Here is a 21,146-nt window from a genome sequence, read left to right as displayed (position 1 = left end):
ATTCGTTGTATTTCACAAGTTGCCAGATGTTAATTTTTAAAAAATATTAACCATGCAATATAATCAATTTCAAGTTTACTAAGAAGTTCATTTTCAATATCAGTATAATCTACTAAAGTATTGTTGGTGTAGTGTTTGAGTCTATCAATACTTGGCATCCATCAGGATTTTGTTTCATATAATGTTACTTGTTTTAAATGCTTTTAATTCAAAATGAACCAAAAGGACTCATCCTGCAAAAGATCAAGCATCATTCTTTTACTATTTCTAACAGTGCCTCTGGGTCTCATCTAGCCTCTATAGGCAGGCTTAGAAAATGAAAAAGGGGATGGGTGCATCCCAAGACTTGGTTTGGAAGTATGGCAAGGGAGGGAGAGAGGGAGGAACTGAGGAATGGAAGAGGCTAGAAAATACAATAAGGAACAGCCTTATCAAAAAATTCTCTGTTATGCCTACCCATATTTGATCCACCTGCCATAAGAAAAGTGCTTGACTTTGGAACTTTCAGCCATATATTTGTTTATTAAACTTATATATCACTGAACAACTTACAGCAATTTACAAGTTATAATGTGACAGAGAAACACAGTTACAGTTGCCCAACAAAGAGCAATATAATACATTAAAAGCAATATAATAAGGATAGGAGCTAACCATAGGAGTCATACCAAGTATCACCTACCTATCAAAAACTCCGAGGAAGAGAAAATATTGATTTTAAAGAAATAGCTTCTTCTATCAAAAGAGGCTTGGTTTTCATTATTTACAGTTTTTTCCAGACAACCAAATAACTTCAATTTGGAAGATTTTTTATAGAATTAAAACAAACATTCATGTACAGACAGTTTAGATTCTCAGAAGAAAGGTCAGGGTCAGAAGAAAGGTCAATATTTTTTTCAGAAAAAAATATTCCAGTATTTTTGTGATCTCTGGGTTATTAAAATATTTTTATCACTTCCTTTGTTAGAATTTGCCCTCATCAGTTGTGAGTTACGTTTTAAATCCTCAGTCAGGACAAAGAATCTTGGATATGTGTGCTGCTCCTGGGGGCAAAACTACCCACCTTGCAACTCTAATGCATGATGAGGTGAGTCACCAGACTTCCCTCCCTCCCACCCTCCCTTCCTTCTGTCCGTCCTTCCTTCCTTCCTTCCTCCCTTCCTTTCTTTTTCTTTCTTTTCTTTCTCTCCCTTCCTTCTTTCCTTCTCTCTTTCTGTCTCCCTCCCTTCCTTGCTTGTATTTTATTAGCATAGCGTCTTTCTTTTTTCTTTCTTTCCTTTCCTTTCCCTCTTTCCCTCCCTCCCTTCCACCTCAGAAACTTGCTTGTATTTTATTAGCATAGCTTATTTCACGCCTTGGCTGAAATTCACAGATAATTCAAAATAGCATAGCTTTCATATTTGAAATTTATGTATGTTTTCTAGTCGAATAAGCTACATAGACTTGCTAAAGGGGCATTGATCTTGTTAAGTTATCACAAATCTACTAATTCAAGCAATAAATTGCTAAATGAAAATAGGTGCTTTTTGAACATATGCCCATACATATGTGTGTGTGGGGGTATACATTTAATTAAAATTAAATAGCTTTAAACTCAATTTCTGTTGAATTTGGCTGGTTTGTCCCTCCCCCCCATTTTTGGAATGTGTCCCCATGCTACTAACCATATGCTGCCTATAAGCCATAAACAGCCACGAGTTCTAAAAAAAATTCTGGACTCTTATCTCGGAGAAAGAGTAAGCAGATTTTGACATACTACAAATTTAGCAAAAATATATTGCAGCTAAAAATGTCAGGAAACTAAGAACTTTCAAGCGGGTAGTCCAATGAACTGGGAGTTTATAGACTGATGTATGAGTCTTGGAGTATAATCTGAGTTGAATTGAATTGGTTACTCTTGAAGGCTACCTAGTTGATCCATCTGCTTATTGGGTTGAGGCCCTTCTTAGGTCATTAGCAGGAAAATTATTTGTGCTGTGGTGGTAGAGAAAGGGGGTGGTGCAATTGGCCTTGAAGTCTCCCTCCTCAAGATCATTCCTGGATCCACGCCATTTGGTAATGACCTGTCTCCAATCTTCCCATGTTAGTTGCATATTCCCCTGTAACAAAGATCATCTAACCCCATATCAGTCAGATTTCAGTATTTAATATGGAATCAGCCTCAGTTCGACTTGTATATAATCTGGGCAGGTTTGGATAGGGGTGGTGCATTCTTTCTTGTGCTCCTTGATTTCATGGCAAGTCTTTATGCATTCAATCTTAGTATCCTTCTGGATTGGATTCAAAGAATAGTAGTTTGGAGCCTTGTTTTACATGGTTCTCTTCCTACCTCCAGAGCCATTCTGGTTGGTGTTGGCTGAAGGGGAAAGAATTGTCCCCCAAACCCTCCTTTTTGGGATAATACAGCGTTCAACACTTTCTTCCCTCTTGTTCCAACAACTACACCATTAGTTTTACTGGCCAGTTAGGGTCCAGTATAATCAATCTACTAATGATACCAACTATATCTGTTGACCCCAGGCTGGCCAATTGAGCTGCCAAAGTTCTATGCCAATGCTTAAAGACTGTTTGGCCTGGATATGGAGGGATGGTCAATGAACTTGATTAAAAACTGTCAGAACTGAATGGTTGTGAATATTAGGTCAGCTAGATCTGGGAATTTTCCATTTTTCCTTGGATGGAATCACACTTTCTCATTCAAGGCTGATGTGCAATCTAGGAATCTTTTTGGATTCATAGTTCTTACTTGATGGCAGCTTTGGCTAAGAGGCCCTTTCAACATCTCCATCTAATATACAGTTGCATCCTTTTCATGGATCACATGGGTCTTCAAATATTCGCTCAAACCTTTGTCACTTCACAACTTGATTATTGCAATGCATGTTACATGGGACTGTTCTGGAAGACGACCTGGAAGTTTCAAAATGCAGCATCAGTTTGTGCAGTGAGGAACATTGGTATGCCCATGTGATAACTCTACTTATGTTAGCTGTGCTGTTTGGCACTGTGCTTCCAATTAATTCAGTTCTAATTATAATCCGGATGTTATGCTGTTATGTTCATTGAACCGTTTAGTTTTCCAGTATGGAGAAATTGCCAGCATGCAGAACACAATCCTGAAACACAGAAATAATGTTCTGCTTAAGTGTCTATGTGTGGTGTTGACGTTTTTATCCATTTGCATTCCTAAGTGTGTAGTTTTTAGGGTCCTCGCACAGAGACTATTAACATGGAAAAATTACAGCTTGACCTATGTTACAGTATTTGAATGAAACATACTATTTTGTCTTAGTGAAGTTTGCCATGAGTAAACTGTAACGTATTAAGTCAAGCATTGTTGCTTAAGAAATGAGGAATGGTGTGATGACTCTGAAATACATGGAGAAAGTCACCACGTTTTTCAGATGCAGGCATTGAAGGTGTATACTGAATTGGGGCTCAAACAGATTATATGTTGTGTAAATCTGGTGCTTTATGCATTGCACTTCAGTTATTTGAAATTATGTGTGTCAACTTCTATACTTTAGTAGTTTTAACAGTGGTTTAAAACTTCAAAACTTTTCAAAACTTTTGATTTTTAATTTTTAGGGGGAAGTAATAGCGCTGGACAAGATAGCAGACAGAGTGAAAAAGATTGAACAAAATGCTGCACTACTAAATTTGAATTGTATTAAAGCTTTTTGTTACGATGGTACTAAAGCACTTACTGATAGCAAAATAGATGGACAAGGTAATGTGACTTTTTGCTATTATTGTTCATGGAATAATACAGGTTGATATCAAGGCTAATTTGAATTTGATTTGGATGACACAGTAAGAGGCAGTGAGTAAAATTGTATATGTAATCCTTGCTTAACAAATCTAAGTGGGACTAGACTTTCTGTTCCTAAGTGATGTGGTCATTAAGCAAAGCATCGCATGGCTTCACTGCTTAGCAACAGTAGTTCTGGTTACAATACATTTAGGCTTATATATCGCTCTAAAGGACTTTACAGCACTCTCAGGATGGTTTACAATGTAAAGCATTAGTTGCATATTCCCCCCAACAATTTGGTCCACATTTTACCAATCTCAGAGGAATGGAAGGCTGAATAAACTTTGAGCCCCATCAGGATTGAACTCTAGGCTGTGGGCAGAGTCAGCCACAATACTGCATTAGGGCTCCTGGTAGTATCATGTGTAGTTATTAGACTGAGGACTGTGTGCCATTAGGCAAGGACATTACACTTCTCTGCCGATGGCCTTATGAGACCTAGGTTGGGCACACCTCAGCAGTTGGAGGAAGAATACAAAGGTCAGCTGGAAGGGCAGAAGGCTGCAGAGGTAGGCAGGAGTGCTGGGTAGCCAAAAGGGCAGAGATGGGAAGGCAGGTATAGGCAGGTGGGGGAATTGAAATATATGCTGCAGTAATAAATGCTGATGGGCTGCCAAGCAATCAAATTTTGATCATATGACTGTGGGACTGCTGCCAGCTGTAACTTCGAAGAGCGGTCCTATCTCCCATTTGCTTAGCAACATTATAACTCACTAAATGATCATTAAATGAGGACTACCTGTATGAAAATTTCTGAAGCTTACTAGTTTCATAGGAGCAACTCAGAGCACATAAGATGGGAAAAAATGAGGAAGAAGGATCTACTTTTATTAAAGGTCTATTGTATTTTTCATCATTGTGTAGTGCAGTTTGATGGCTAAAGTAGGAAAATTACTTGTCCAACAGATAGAGCGTCTTTTTAATGAACTTAATCTTTCAACATCAGTTGCTTCATAAACATATTTTGCCTTTCTACAAAGATGTAACTTCAAAATGTTAGTACTTAGATTCATTTTTCATCAATACAAGTGAAGTGTTGGTCTATTACACAGGATTTCAATACACATATTAAATCTTGACTTGACATCATGATACAGGTTTAAGGAGACTGGATCAACTTGTATACCAATTAAACAGGACACATTTTCTTGTTACATAGAAATAGAGTGAAAGGCAGAAACAACCATAATTAAAATTTTGTAAGCCACCTGGAGTCATCTATGCAGCTACAGTATATAAATTTGTTCCATAAATAATAGTGATAAATAAGAATTCCATCCAAATACAATGGCTATTTATAACAGTTAATTAAAAAGACTTTAAACCAATGCCAGTAGGGTTCAACTTGTTAAATTAAACTAGAATCCACTGTATTAACTACATTAAATTGATATGATTCATGGAATTTTAATTAACAATTCTCAGAAATTTTCATTAATAACAATTAGTTATGCAAAACATGTGAACTATAGACTTTGAAATATTTTTCTTTTTTTTTGCAGAAGGACCTCCATTCTTACCTGCGTCATTTGACAGGATACTTCTTGATGCTCCGTGCAGTGGAATGGGACAGAGGCCAAATTTGGCTTATTCGTGGTCTTTAAAAGAAATAACTTCCTATCAGCCTTTACAGCGCAAGCTTTTTAGAGTGGTATGTTTAATAGTAAAAGCTATTAAATAAAATATGAAGAAGATGGTTGGGAGTTGTCAGTTGATTATTGAGTTATTTTAAAAAAATACATTTTATTAAAATTAATACAAGCGATTGTCAAGCCTTTTCTCATATCCTTGTAGGCAGAAATAAGTTTAGTTTCGGGAAACAATTTTGTTAAAGAATTTTACTTTTCTGTACCTTGGTTGTACAACAATTCCTGAAAAAAATTGGGGGAATCAAGATATTTGCTGTATTAGTGAAATTGCAACTTCAACTTTTCATTTATTCAGCTGTCTTCTGCTATCTATTGGAAGACATTGAACCAAAATGAAAGTCTTTCATACAATTCTTTAGAGAAGTTGTCTTCAGGTTCTTCTTTTTCTCCTAAAGGAGAAAGAATTTGGGAATTATTGTATCATCCTCTGAGAATATCTCCTGCTAAATAATATTTACCATTCCATAGCACGGTATTGCTAGAAAAAGTTGGATGCAAATAGAGGCTGGGTTGTGGACGTAGTAAGAGTTCTTCACTTTCTGCAACATTTTTATGCTGGTTCCATTATGATTAGTAGTCATGAATCTTCGAAAACCAATATTAGAATTAATGTGCATTGTGCCACCTGTAGAGAAGCTTTTAAACTACAGGTAATCCTTGACTTACAACCACAATTGAGCCCAAAATTTCCATTGCTAAGTTAAATGGGTTGCATCCAATTATGTGACTTTTTTGCCATTCTTGTTAAGTAACTCATTGCAGTTGTTAAGTAAATCATGCAGTTGTTAAGCTTCCCTCCCTGAACTTGCTAGTCAGAAGCCAGCTGGGAAGGATGCAAATAGTGATCACATGACCCCCGAAATAGTGCAACTGCCACAAATACATGCCAGTTGCCTAGTGCCCCAATTTTGATCATGTGATTATTTGGATGCTGCAATGATTGTGTGAGAATCATTCATAAGTCACTTTTTTCAGCACGACTATAACTTCAAACAGTTCCTAAGTGAATGGTTGCAAGTTGAGGACTATCTGTAATCTATAAAAAATAGTGTTATTTGTGAAATACTACAAAGTGAAAATCTGATTATCATCCTAGGCAGTGCAACTGCTAAAGCCAGGCGGCATCCTAGTATATAGTACATGCACAATTACCCTTTCTGAGAATGAAGAGCAAGTGGCTTGGGCACTAGAAACTTTTCCTTGCCTCCAACTTAAGTCACAAGTAAGAACAAACTTTTTTTTGTAAAATTTGATTGATGTAACTTTGTTTCCCATTTTTATATTACATTGTCACTTGAAAACATCTTGTGGAAGAATTTGCCGTTACAATAATTTTAGTATCTATAAAGATTGAGCTGAGATCAAGAAGTGTCTATCATGTTATCAAGAATCTATCATTTCTTTTGTTTTTTTCTTGTAGTTAACAATTTTATCCAGCTGTCTAGGAAAAATATATTTTGTAATTTTTGAACTCTTTCCCCTATTCTGCTTATATCCATAGAGAGCCAGTTTGGTGCAGTGGTAAAAGCCTCAGGCTAGAAACCAGCAGTTCTACTCTGGTTACCCTGGTAATAATTTCAGGAATGTCACACTCGACTTCATTGAGGGTTGTGTTTGATGTCAGGGGCCAGGGTAGGCAGCTTGACGTCACTCATGCTGGGGGCGCTGTGGTGACCCAAGTGCTCTACCAGCAAAAACGGTCTCCAGAGCTCTGTTTCAGCTGCAATGCCTCCTGTAGCCCTCTGCCAGTGAAAACAGAGCTCCATTTTTGTTGGCAAAGGCCTGTAGGAGGCTATCGTGGTTGAAAACAGAGGCTGGGAGGGCCGCATGCGGCCCTCCCAAGCTCCAGAGGCACCATGGACAGTCCTTTGTTGTTTCCAGGGTGGCACCATGAGCCAGATCTAAGCATCCCACGTGCCAGATCCAGGCCTTGACTTTGACACCCCTTCTTTATTTCAATCCTAGGAAGGAGGCAATAGCAAACCACTTCCGAAAAACCTTGCCAAAAAACCTGAAGGGACCTATCCAGGCAGTCTCCAAGAAATTGAATATTTAAGGGGAAAAAAATAGAAAACATTTGATAAACTAGGATTTATCACAACACATATCAAACAGAACGAGTCTTTTCAGCCTTTTCAACTTCCTGTCCTAAACAGCTAAGAAACGTTCCTCAATTATTATGTGATTTCATTAAAAAACAAACAAACTAGTGTAGCATTTTGTAAAAATTAGAGATTGACTGGGTTTTTAAACAAACTCTGCATGGTTAAGCCAACTTGAACAGAAGTTGGATGGATTTGACTGAATGTTGCATTTATTTTTGAAATTAATTCTGTAAATCGTACAAATGCTAAAATGAAATACTTTAGGAAAGAAAGTAAACATCAATCTACTTTAGAAATGGAAAGCAGACCTCATAATTTCTCGGGATGGTTACATACCTTAGAGAAAAAAATCCACAATACTGCAATAGGCTATATTTTAGGATTAGGTTATCCCAACTCACGATTCAGTGTAGTTGTGGGAAAAATAGGAAGTAGGAGCATTAGGTTCATTGGAGATAAATAAAACAGTAAATGCAGAAGTTAAAAAACCCTAAACCCTGTATCTTCTACCTGCTTGGTGGGGCGTGGATCAGAGCCTGCAAACTGCCCAGTTGCCATAATATTCATAAGAATAGACCTGACAGTTATGTTGCATACCAATTTGCCTCCTGCAAAAGAAATGAAAATAGCAGAAGGGCAACTGAATTCTATGAGGCATATTCCCTTGTGTGTCTCTGAGAGTGAGGCTAAGTTTTAATACAGTTCTGTTACTTAACATAGGAAATGGCTTCCACCTACAACAAAGGAACTCAATTGTTTTAGATGGCAACTTAATATAATCATGTCCCTTTTCATCTATATTTAGTTTTTGCTATTAAGTATAGCAATTTTATGCTTTATTATTTTATTACTATGTTATTTTTTAGCATACTAATAAAATGATGTATATAGATATAAACTGTACCTACTGAGGACACTTTGGTTGGCATTAAATTAGGGTTTTTTATATTATGGCTGAGGAATAGTTTTCATTTTTTATATATATATAATTTTGAATCACTGTTCTTTACAGAGGATTTATAGCAAGACCATTTTCTGCTATAAAAATATTACAATAATGTTATTGCAAAGGTAGAGGACTGACCTTTATAAATATCAGCTTCTATTTTAAGTTGAATAGTGACCAGCCAAATAGCCAACTGTTTCTTTTATTTTCCTCCCTATAAGGAGCCCCATATTGGAGGAGAAGGCATGATGGGAGCTGGACTGTCACCTGAGAAGCTGAAACTGCTACAGAGATTTGATCCATCTGAAATTATTTTGCAGGGAATTGACTGTTATTCTTTGCAAAATGTCAACTACGAAGATTTGATACGTCTAGCAAACAAAGACTGTATAGGATTTTTTATTGCAAAATTTATAAAAGTGCAATGAAAATTACTTTATACATCAATGTAAATAAATATATGCTTTCCTTTTAGCCTTTGGAGTGTTCCAAACTGTGCTTTGTGCTCCAGCTATGTTGCCAAGCCAACAGACTGACGACATAGTTGCCATAGCAGCAGTAAAATCAGCCAGCTGTTTCTCCTGGGAGAAATCCGCAGGTTGGAGAAACAAGTCTACAGAAATGGGCCACTGTAATTTGGAAAGTTTTAAAGTTTCATTTGGTTTTACATTAACAGGTCACTAATTATGGAAAATTGTTTGCTCAGTTTATCCATATAGTTTTGTTTACTATCACACACAGTAGTAATCTTACTTTCAAACTATACCATACTGAGTTCAAAATAAAGTTTGAATGGATTTTAATACACTTTATAACACCTTACAGATTGCTTTTGAAGAACAATTTTATGGTATTAAAGAACATTTAATCAAAATTGGTATTAAGTGAGCATTTGACTGCTCTTTATTATCATTAATTTGAGAGTTTTCTAACTCCTTCTCCACAAAATTAAGTGTTTTGCTTAGCCCTATCAGCACAACAGTGCATGTTCCCTTATATCTCAGGAATGCTGACATTCCAATATCAGATGTGTTTGATTCTGGAGCAGAATCAAAGAAGAAATACTGAGCTGAAGAAGCAAGGGAAATCCTGACTTGTCTTCTGAATACTCATGTCCTTCTTAAATTTAAGTTTCACTTTAAAACCACTTATTGACGATTTTTGCCATGTTGGAGATAAAGCAATTGTACAATTGTGTATGCTTTATGAAAAACTCCCCAACATTTTTGTTTGATTTTAATATGTATATGTGTCAACATTACCCACATCAAGATTGATTTTATTTTTCTTACTATGGTCTCCTTACCTATTTTAACAGCACCCTCCCCTCCAACATAAGGAAGGTCCACTAGTTTCATACTGTATCATTTTGATTATACTTTTCAAGTTCTATGGTACTTTTTTGACACAAGAATAGCAGACCTGCATCTTTTATTGATAATTTAAATATAATGTCCTATTGAAATCTTACTATATCATGTTGGGCAAGGGAATAGAGAGTAATTTTGTAATGTATGCAAGTGATTAAAAAAATGTGGAATTTGGAGTAAAGTTACAAAAACATCTTAAATCTGCAACAAAAATAGGTGTTGGATACTTGTTGAAAAGCGATAGAAAAATAGAACAATTAGAAATATTAATCTGTTTCCATATGGAAGTAAAATGGAAATAAGGGGACAGAATGCTTGGAATAATTTGTTTAGGTTTTAAAATAACGTGGCCTTAGTGACGTTCAACTCATAATGTTTGCTGCATTTTCTCCAGGTAGCATAATCTAGTATGTTATTTATTAATAGTGAGTAGACAATATTAAAAAAAAACCTAAAGGATAATCTGATTTTTGTTAGTTGATATATCTGATATATTCTATTTGTATGCCAAGGAATTCAGACAAATGATTCCAGTTCTGAAAAAAATTGTCTGGGGAATCACAGGCCTTCAAGCAAGATTAGTACTCCAATGTGATTTGGTAAATAAAAGCCCTGTTCAGGAAAGTAGAATTAAAGATTAACAAAGGTAAGAATCAAATAGAATTCATCTTGCTGAAGACATAGAACGCTTTAGTGCTGCTGAGGAAAAATGAACTGGGAATGGTAGCATTTAAGCATCTAAGATTAAGTTACAAAGTGAGCACCTAGCAAAGCTCAACTCAAGAATCTTTTGATGAGATATATGGATATGTTATACAAATTAATATGTTATATAAAGTATTTTTGTTGTCTTTGGAACTACATTTATGATTTGCAAAAAGAAACAAGTATCACAAGTACTACACCAGGAATTTGGAGAGATAGTGTTGTACAGCTCAAATGTTATTATAGAATTCCATTAATTTTGTAATACCTCTTTTTTCAGTCATGGGCAGAAACCTAAAAACATGATCAGCTACTTCTTTGATAACAGAAAGAAGCTGTATTGAAAGGAGATCTGAAGCACTTCATCCTAAAAAAATTACTTAAATTATAAAGTCAAGCTTTTTCAATATGAAAATATAGTAATTTCTGTGTGTCAAAATTTTGAGCAAATAGCTTCCTAGTGGAAAACCCATTATCTCATAAAAAAGGAATGGCTACATAATTCCTTCCACATTTTTGAAGAGTAATTGGGAAAAATATGATCATTAATTGTAGTTAACTCTCAGAAACCTGAACAAGTATAAAATGTTATGGCTAGGTTAATCTCTGGAGGTTCCCTTAACACCTATTTTGAAATCTTTACACTGGTTGTCAGTTTGTTTCTCCTTATTTTGAAAGTCCTCACTCTTTTGTGCTTGAGGGAATGCAAGATTCCTCCCACTCAATCTTCAGAGACCCATCTCCAGCATCTGGCTTGCCTGGCTTTGAATGAATGTTTTATTCATTTTTGTTCCATCTTTGTCTGTGGAAGTCACTTCTCAGTGCAGTTGAGGGGCTCCCACCCACATGGCCTTAAAAACATACAGTACAATACTTCTGTCTACTGTCCTACAGTGAACAGTTGTTTATTTTAAATATTTTACCTCTATCAAAATAATGTATTTTCACCTAAGATTTTATGTATCTTATATTTTAACTTGCTGAGAGAGGCAAAGAAGTTGGTATGATCTCTCATATCTATATAGTTGGTGGGAAAATTATTCCTAAGCTTGTAAAACTTGTTTTTATTCATTTTGAAAGATCCCAGAATATGCGTAAGGGAAGATCTGCATTTTAGTTTTGCTACCAATATACATTTCTATCTTGAAGAACAAGAACCTAGATATTTGGGGGCTTTGAAAGCTTAGTTGGGAAATGACTCCCCCCCTCCCCCCGAACAAACTGAAGTAGCAGTAGAAGTCCAGATTATAGAAGTACTAGCAGTCCAGACTATGGAAAATAATTATTTTTCTCTACTCTGCCTTGGTTAGGTCTCACTTGGGGTATTGCATTCAATTCTGTTCATGCCATTTTTTAAAAAATACAGATTAGTTATTTTCTGTTGTTCATCACCCAGGGTCACTTATTGGTGAGATGGATGGCCATATAAATTTGAAATAAACTGAAGCAAGTCCAGAGAAGGACCACCAAGACAGTGAAAACCAAGTTCTATGAGGAACAATTAAAAGACCTAAGTAAACTTAATTTGAAGAAGAGAAAAATTGAAAAGGTACATGATAGTGGTCTTCAAATATCTTAAATGCTGTTACATTGTAAAGGGTTAAAAATTATTCTGAGTTGCACCAGAAAGTAAAATTAAAACTGATGGAACAAAACTTCAAAGATATAGATTAGACATTAGGAACAGTTTCTTGAAAATAGGAACTATCAATCAGTGAATTAGGTTACTGCATGAAGTACTTTTTACTACTTCACCTGACTTTTCAAACAATCTGGATAATCATCTATCAAAAATGTTCCAGTGCATATTACTGCAGTGTGCAAGGAATTGGACTTGATAACCTCTTACATCTATGGAAATTCTATGATTCTAGAAAAAACATGCAGAGGGCAGCAACGGTAAACCCTTTTATATTTTTGCCAATAAAACTACATGGGTATATCTATTAAATCCCAGGAAGCTGAGTTCAACTCAAAAGAGACATTACTTTTCAGTTTTTTAATTCTGCAATTATATTTCCTGATAATTACTCTTTGGAATTACCAGGTTGCACTTGCTTCTCTTTTCATACTTTAGTTATCTTCCTTTTCATGTATATATATATATATTTGTAGCCACAAGATTCCAATACAAAGTTTGGACTTGTAGCTTGGATAGTTAGAATGAAAAGTATGAAGTCAAATACTAATTTTTTTCTGCAATAGAGATTTTTACATATTAAGACACTATGTACATAATTAATTTACAAATACAACACTGAAATACTACCTGCAGTACATTTTGAAACTATGCCTACATTTGAAGAATTTACCCCAAATATTTCAATATGTTGCATATTTATGAAAGACAAAGTTTTCATACATGTTAAGGAGAATTTTCAGGAGAATTGAATACATGTTTTTAGCAACAATGATGTTTCTCTCCCAAAATAAATAAATCTTATTTACGCTTTGTATGTTAAGTCAATTTGCTTATTCCTTTGTTCTTATTCTTTTCTATAATACTTATTTAATAAAGATGCTGGGCAGAACTAAAGCTAGCCTGTCCATGCACAAGGAATGTATGTATATGTGTGTGTGTGTGTGTGTGTATACATATATATGTTTTCTTAAGTTTTCAGCGGGTACTTACATGTATGGTGCATTCAGCTTCGTTGAGTATTTTCCCGTCATTGTAGTTGTGCTTTTTAAAGTTGTAGCAGAATCTCATCTGCCATCATCAGGCTTCTGTATAGTGTTCATCTGTGAGATGAACACTATAACACTCATCTCACAGATGAACACTATACAGAAGCCTGATGATGGCAGATGAGATTCTGCCGAAACGTTGCTACAACTTTAAAAGCACAACTACAATGACGTGGGAAAATACCCGAACAAAGCTGAATGCCATACATGTAAGTACCTGCGAAACTTAAGAAAATATATATATATATATATTGTTCATGTGTGTGTGTGTATATATATATATATATATATATATATATATATATATATATATATATACACACACACACACATATATACATACACACACACACATACTGTAAATACTACAATTATTTACAGTATCACTTGAAAAATGCAATGACATTTCATTTGTAGTAGTATTTGTTTCTGACAAAAATGTAGAAATTATCATAATGGTTCAGCAACCCTGTAGCAGTAAAGCCCATGAGTAAAAGATAAATGTACAAGTTGATTAGAATAGAAAGATGGTCAAATATAGAAAAAAGCAGAGAAGCTACAAAATTTATTTTCCAACAAAATAACTCTCCACAAGTTGTGTAAACTTGTCTTACTAAAACAAATACTCTAGAACACAATAAGTTTACATTTCCAGTGAAACACTCACAGTCACATTTGCTTGTGTTTTTAACTTTCTGGGATCCTCAAAATATAAAATAAAATAAAAGCCAGCAGATTGATGCTTTCCCAATTACCTGTTAGTCGTAAATTTTCCCATGTCACTTGCCTGCAATCTTGAACTTCTGAGTTAAAAACAGCAAGAAAAAAAATAAAAGCACACAGATTTTAGAATAATCTATACTTGGAGCTAATTGGTGCATTATGATTTAATCCTAGTTTCCTCATTGAGAAGCCAAGATTATGCTTGAAGCAGAAAATGGTATGCTTCTTCTATAAAAAGAATAACCATCCATATCTCCTTCTTGACAAATCTTACACCTAAGCATAAACATATGATAATTATGGCAGATTCATAAGATATGGGATATCCTCAGGTAATTTTAAAAAACTTACTTTCTCTCTCTCTCTCCCTTTCTCATACACAACACAAACATCTTTCATACACACACATGCTTATACATTATGTCAACTATTGTCCGTCAAGCTGATTAAAAACTGCTGTCAAAGCAATTGGTTAAGTAGTGTGCACAGCAGGACCATTTATAGTGTCACATTATTTTTGCCATAGATTTAAAATGCAAAGATGATAGATTTGCAAGAAAAACCCAGCCTGTTATCTAAAGTGGTCAGTCCTATTTACACTAAGTATAAGAAAGTGTGTCTAGAGTGAACAGTGCTACCCATTTCCAGTTGCCCATAATTCAAAAGCAAATCTGCTGACTTGGCATTAGGATTCTAAAATAGTGTGATTAATTTATGGAAGAAGGTGTCTGCAGAAATAACATTTATAAACTATCTATACAGTACACAGTACCAGTATATAGAAAAGAGATTTTGACTTTAAGATCCCCTGTGTATAAGGCAAGACTGAATTCTGTTTCAAAATGTAGTCCACCAGAGGAACAAGCAACAGAAATCAATATGCAAGTCAAGTGCCTATAGATTTGTTTTTTAAAAAGAGCTATTGAGAGCTTCAATTTTAATATGCTGATTTTGGCTTGCTGAAAAATGGGGAAAATATTAAACATCAGCCATATTTTGTCTAAAAACATTACCACCCCCTTGATGGCAACAGATATATGTTCAAATGGCAGCTACAAGAATCAGTTTAGAAAAAAAATAGCATAGCATAACTTCAGAAACTCTGTAGTTGCACTATGCCAGTGAGTTATAGCATTAATCAAAATGAATATCCTATTTTACGCCATCAATTTGAAAGCACCAGCACTTTAAAATCAGCATACAAGGTACTACATTCTGCAGTGGAAAAAAAAATCAAGATTATAATGACCTTTCTCATACCCAATTTCAAAAGAAACACAAAACTGTCAGAGGCAGATGTTACTGATGGATATACACATCTCTCTTCCATTCCACAGTGTCACTACGTTTCTTAGGTACCACTTTTCCATCCCTGTCACAATACTGGTCCCTTGATTTATGGCGGCTACGTTGTTTGTTGCCTTCATTGTGGTCCTGCTCTTTGTCCCTTTCCTTTGATCGATGCCTTGATTCTCGATGTTTAAGCTCACTGACCCCATGGGGTTCATCCTTGTGATTATGATCTCTATGAGAATCATAAGGTTCATGTGAATGGTCCTCTTTTGGTTCTATACATGCTGAATCTTTGTTGTCTTGTGTTTCCGAGTCAACAGTTTCTTGTCGAGATAAACCACGGCTTGTTCCACTACGATGGTTATGATGATGTCCTGAAGAGGAAGAGCGATGCTGAGATTTTCTGGTGATTTCAACTCGTGTTTCTTCTTCTCCCTGTGAACCAGTTCTTTCAGTGATTGATTGTTCATTCCTCTCATCAACCTGCGATCCCTGATCAATATAACAAAATGGTAAATATTAGAAAAAATCCCCTTTTAAATCAGCAATGTCACAGTCTTCAACATTCTTGAGCAAATTTGTATTGAGCAAATATGCTTCAGAATTGTAGGTTTAAGGCAATTATTTATGGCTATCCACTCAGACTAATTTAATAATTCAAATTTTATCATCAGCATTTCTTTATAGAATAAGTGAAATTTCATTCCAAAAAGAAAGCAATCAATCCTTATTTATTTACTGATTTATCCTAACATCTGGCAGTCATGCTAATTTCTGTTTGATCACCTCTCTTAGTCTAGGCACTTCACACAAAAGAAAAAAAGAATCTGGCAATACAAGAATGAACCAGGCATGAAATAAGCCTCAGAACAAACTTAGAGCAGGCATCAATGGAAAAAGATCACTGCAAACAGCGGAACAAGATTTTTGTTGTTAAAGACAGTATTTTGTTGTTAAAATAAGAATTCAAGTATTCAAGCTCTATGTACACCAGCAATTGAAAATGGAAATAAAAAAGGACCAAGCACAATCAAATCTCATGTTTATCATCATAAAGTTTTGAAATTCTTAAAAATGGCAATTCATTACCTTAGCTTAGAGGTGTAGCTTTATCAGTCTTTTACTAATTTCAGCAATAAAATCACTTAAAAGCAAATAAAAAAACCTTTAGTTATTGTGAACATGCTAATATTCAGGTTATCCAGTCTGCATTATCAAACCAAGAGTTAAGTTAAAGCAAGGATAGAACTGTTCACATATATTATAGATTTATAATTTCTAAGAAAATAATTTCTTCTTAACTTTGAAACTGGTACTTGGTCTCCAGAGAATATTACATCTTGTTTAGTAGATGCAAATGGATTGTTAATTGAGAAGCTTGGGTTCAGAGCTGAATTTGAAAATGGCAATTTCCTCCAATTTGTTTCATGAGAGTCGATTTGATTTTTCTTGAAAAGGCCACAATGGATTCTATTATTGTTATTTTTCAAAAATATTTTAGAGAGAAATATTAATAGAATGATTTAAATGGCACTGCATCTGTAATCATTTCATATTTTTATTTCATATTTATTTATTTAGTTCCCAACTTTATTATTAATATGTTTCAGAAAATTCATTTGCCCTTCTGCTATTCTCATTGTCTTTTGCAGAAGGCAAATGGGTATGCAACATAATGGAAAACCTGACAGGTTTCTAGTTTGGTGAGTGTTGTAAGAGTTGGCAGATTTGCAGGGTTTTGATCCACTTCCCATTATACAGGTAGAAGATATGGGGTTGAGATCATTTATATATTTTAAAAAAATTCTGCTTTGTTTTTACAAATAACTTGAGGCAGCTAAGATACGGAGTACTTCTTTCTCCTATTTTTCCCACAGCAACCACCCTATGAGGTGAGTTGGACTAAGAAAGTGTGACTGGCTCAAAGTCACCCAGTTGGCTTTCATGCCTGAAATGGAACTAGAATTCATAGCCTCCTGGTTTCTAAGCTGGGTACCTTAATCACTAGAACAAACTGATTGAAAGCTACAGTTATATTTATAACGTAAATAACCAACCGGTGTATTGCATTTTTAAATGACCATACCTGTAAATTAACATTTGGGCCTGGGTTGATAGGAAGAGTGGCAGATGCCAATGTGCGAGTGAGAAGCTGATTGGCAGGGTGGCTGCTAGTAGGATGTGTGGCCTTCCAGTATGCTTCCAAATAGTCAGCTAGGTGTTCACAAGCATCTTCAAGCTGGTTCTCATCCAGAATCACATCAAACATTTCCTTATCAGAGGAAAAAAGTATGGACAAGACAAAACTCACAAACCACATTAAACAATAAGTGCAAAAGCAGGAAATATATGATTTTAGAATAATGAATTTAATGTTAATATGTGGCTTGTTTTGAGGACAAAACTAAAGCACATTTACCATTTAGGTATTTTATTTATAAATTTAGAAAAGAAAAGGACTGTGTGCTAAATCCTTTGATAAATTTACAGCAATAGTATTGAATGTTCCAGATATATCAAAAGGTAAAAGGGGAAGTTTTCCTTGTACTAGCCATGTCCAACTCTAGTTGGGGTTTGCTCATCTCTGTTTCTTGGTTGAGGGAGCATCATTGTCCAAAAACATTTTACATGGTCATGCGGCTAACATGGCTATATGCAAAAGTGCATGAAATGCTGTTAACTTCCCACCAAGTGGTACCTATTAATCTACTCGCATTAGCACGCTTTCAAATTGCTAGGCCAGAGTTGGTGCAAGGAACAGGAGCTTTCCAGGTGACAAACTTAGCATCTTTAAATGCTGATCCAATGTGCTCCCATATATCTAGACAATTTATATGTAGATTATATTATATTATCATTAACCAAAACCTCTAATTGGTTCGAAAATGGTTTGGAAAAGAATTTCCAACAAGAAATTAAGATTCAGGACAGGATAAATATGAAATGAAAATCAATTTAAAAAATTCATCTTTGATCAAAAATAAAGATTTTCTTAAATTATTCTATACATGGTATACGACTCCATATAAAGTGCCTATATGAATGAAAAAAACCCTTTCTTTGTTGGAATTATTATGAGGAAAAGGAAGCATATTTGCACTTGTCATGATCATGTCCCCTTATTGTTTTCTATCTTACCTGAGATATTTTTTGAAATTGGTAAATCTAAGAATATGTATCCAGAAATTGCTTTCCTAAATATTCTTTTAGTGATTAGGGCAAATATTTGCTCCAAAGAACTTAGTAATTATTTTTATCGACATTCTATGTCACTAGAATGTCCATAGCTAAACACTGCTAAAATAAAATTATGACATTGGGATACCAAAATGTCTGATGTACTGCCATAGCAGAGAAATTGACCTACACTTTATAACTGCAATTAGTCAAGCTAAAATTAAAGTTTTCTCAAATATATGGTCTGGTTTTATCTTATACTAACTGCAGGAACAATAAGTTTTATGTCAGATGAACATAATAGAAATACTAAAGAAATCATATTTGATTGCATGAATCTTTTTTCTTGTCTTCCTTTTTAATTATTTTAAGATTTTTTTAAAAAAAAAAACCCATATTTTTATCATTTTGATTTCATCTACCAAACAAAAGCAGAATGATTTCTCACACTGAAATACATTCAGATTATACACTGATATTCAAAAGTAATTGCATGTGAATACACATGTGTTCTGTACAAGCCTTCTCCTGTACAGTTGACATACTATACTTTGTTTCCCAACAAAAAACAGTATTTCTGTCTTTTAAGACAGGTCTGGCCAGCCTCAAGCCCATATACAGCAGATGGACAAAGAACCTAATCTGAAATCTCCAGGGTAGACAATTCTGATACTTGAGAGCTGGTAGTAGAAAATGTGTACAAGGTTTAGGAGGGAGGTGGGAAACTATGGTCCCTTTATGACCCGTGAACTATAACTCCCAGAATTCCTGAACCAGTTGAAGTCCACAAGTCATAAAGGGACCATAGTTCCTCACCCCGGTTTAGAAGATAATGTTTTCCCTGAAACTCCCAAATGAAAAAGAAAAACTAAGAATGTCAGCGGTACATACCGTATTTCCCCATGTATAAGCCACCCCTTTTTTCCAAAATTTTCAAGCCCAAAAAGTAGGGGGGGTGGCATATACAAAGCAGGTACACTTTTTATACGTGAAAAATGCATAAAATAATAAAGTAGGAATAAACTGGTTTTCCAGCAGTATGCTATACTTTTTGTAAAAATTGTATGTGATGATACGATTACGAGTGCGAGTACGCAATAGAAATGCATACGCTAGGCATCGGCCTGAATGCTTCGTTCCTACTCTCGTTCCGATGCGTAGATTGCTAGCGTCGCCGCACCGCTTTCGGCGTCATGACCGAAGTTGTAGATCTAGACGTCGAATTTTGTTTCTTTGTAAATTTTCTTTCTTCATAACTTGTTTCTCTAATAAAATATTTTTTTCAAAACTTCACAGTCCAAAAATTGGGGGGGTGGCTTATACAAAGGGGGTGCTTATACATGGGGAAATACGGTAATGACGTAATATCCTAAGCAAGATAGAAGGAAGAAATGTAGTCCAGATTAAGATTGCCCATTTAAGAAGAAAACAAAGGAGAGATGCTTGCTATTCTTTACCATACCTATAATTAGCTGATTTGACCATAACTGATTTGATTACTGCTTTTCACACAGGGTACTTCATTCACTGCCTACTATTGCATCCATTACTGAACCAAAGAGATTTTTGTTTTAATAGCAAACATTTTCCACAAAAATGATACAATTATAAAACAAGAAAGCTTGGAAAAATATTTTTTCTACACATGTATTTTAAAAATGACTCACTGGAGGGCACTGAGCCAGTTTATCAGCTGCTACCATTTGAACATTAAGGTGCTTAGCCTGAGATTTGCCTCTGGATTTTATCAGCCTTTGTAAAACCTGTGGAAAAGATACTATAGTTGAAATAGAAATTAATGAGAAAATGAAACAGTATAGGATACGATACTGCATACATACCTTTCATTTTATAATATTCTAATTCTAGTGCCTTAAAGTAATGATGACAACATTCTATGTATTGTTGTATGCATTCAGAAGACCTTTCTCCTTCTCAAATTTTGCTTCTGAACTATGAGGTCATAACTTATAGAAACTTACTCTTTCATCAATTCTTAATATACACCTTTTTCATTTATGTAATATAGAATACTCTATCTTTCAATTAAATAAGAAATGCGAAATTATATTAACAATTCATAAAAAGCTACCAATTAAATTATGATTATTTTCAACATGCAGTGGTTCAAAATGTCAATGTATTTAATAGCAACATTTAAAATCTATGTGTTTTCGTGATATAATTACATGAAAGAAAACAATAAGGGAAACAACAACTAGATGAATTATTTACCTTTGGAGAAGTAATCTTTACATATACTATAATGGGTGCTAGGGAAGTTTTGCTAAGTTGAGCAGGATGATTAATAGTATCAGCATCAAGTACTACCAACTGCAATGTTCTTGCTAATTCAAATATTCGTTCAATTTCACTCTGAACTTCAGCTGCAAAAAATACAGACATACTAGTTAAATAATTTATTATTTAGCAAATAATACAATGCAAATATAATATACATAGGAGGAACATCAAAAAATTTTCTTTGGCTTGTTTGTTGCATATTTTACACAATAGAATTATTCAAAATATTATGCTTCCGTTAATATGTTTTCAACATGTATGTACACTCCTGCATTGCCGATAATCAGTCACAATACCCTTGTTTTTACACATAGTATGAACAATTACCATTAACAGGTTTTTCATTTGGGGTTAGGGTTATTTAGGGTTAGG

At 34.7% G+C, this 21,146-nt stretch overlaps 2 protein-coding genes across 11 annotated transcripts in view; one reads left to right on the top strand and one right to left on the bottom strand.

The window, feature by feature from the left end:
* Positions 1-9,388, top strand: part of NSUN6 (NOP2/Sun RNA methyltransferase 6) — a 31,984-nt gene extending 22,596 nt beyond the window's left edge. For all 7 annotated transcript variants that reach the window (XM_087915543.1, XM_026716080.2, XM_026716081.2 and 4 more), the window contains 5 exons: positions 968-1,087; positions 3,589-3,730; positions 5,317-5,465; positions 6,560-6,685; positions 8,736-9,388. In XM_087915543.1, coding sequence (XP_087771669.1) covers positions 968-1,087; positions 3,589-3,730; positions 5,317-5,465; positions 6,560-6,685; positions 8,736-8,942 — 744 coding nt within the window. In that variant the 3' untranslated portion in view covers positions 8,943-9,388. The remainder of the gene's footprint in view (positions 1-967; positions 1,088-3,588; positions 3,731-5,316; positions 5,466-6,559; positions 6,686-8,735) is intronic.
* Positions 9,389-13,813: 4,425 nt separating this feature from the next.
* Positions 13,814-21,146, bottom strand: part of CACNB2 (calcium voltage-gated channel auxiliary subunit beta 2) — a 169,558-nt gene continuing 162,225 nt past the window's right edge. For all 4 annotated transcript variants that reach the window (XM_026716101.2, XM_087915538.1, XM_087915536.1 and 1 more), the window contains exons 11-14: positions 20,706-20,857; positions 20,138-20,233; positions 17,380-17,565; positions 13,814-15,785 (exon numbers count right to left, since the gene is read on the bottom strand). In XM_026716101.2, the coding sequence (XP_026571886.1) occupies positions 15,300-15,785; positions 17,380-17,565; positions 20,138-20,233; positions 20,706-20,857 (920 nt within the window). In that variant the 3' untranslated portion in view covers positions 13,814-15,299. The remainder of the gene's footprint in view (positions 15,786-17,379; positions 17,566-20,137; positions 20,234-20,705; positions 20,858-21,146) is intronic.

The sequence above is a fragment of the Pseudonaja textilis genome, chromosome Z, assembly GCF_049901715.1.
Source record: "Pseudonaja textilis isolate UNSWEBS1 chromosome Z, rPseTex1.2, whole genome shotgun sequence".
NCBI classification, from domain to species: Eukaryota; Metazoa; Chordata; class Lepidosauria; order Squamata; family Elapidae; genus Pseudonaja; species Pseudonaja textilis.
The sequence above is the reverse complement of the archived record's forward strand: the minus strand, read 5'-3'. Positions and strand labels throughout refer to the sequence as shown.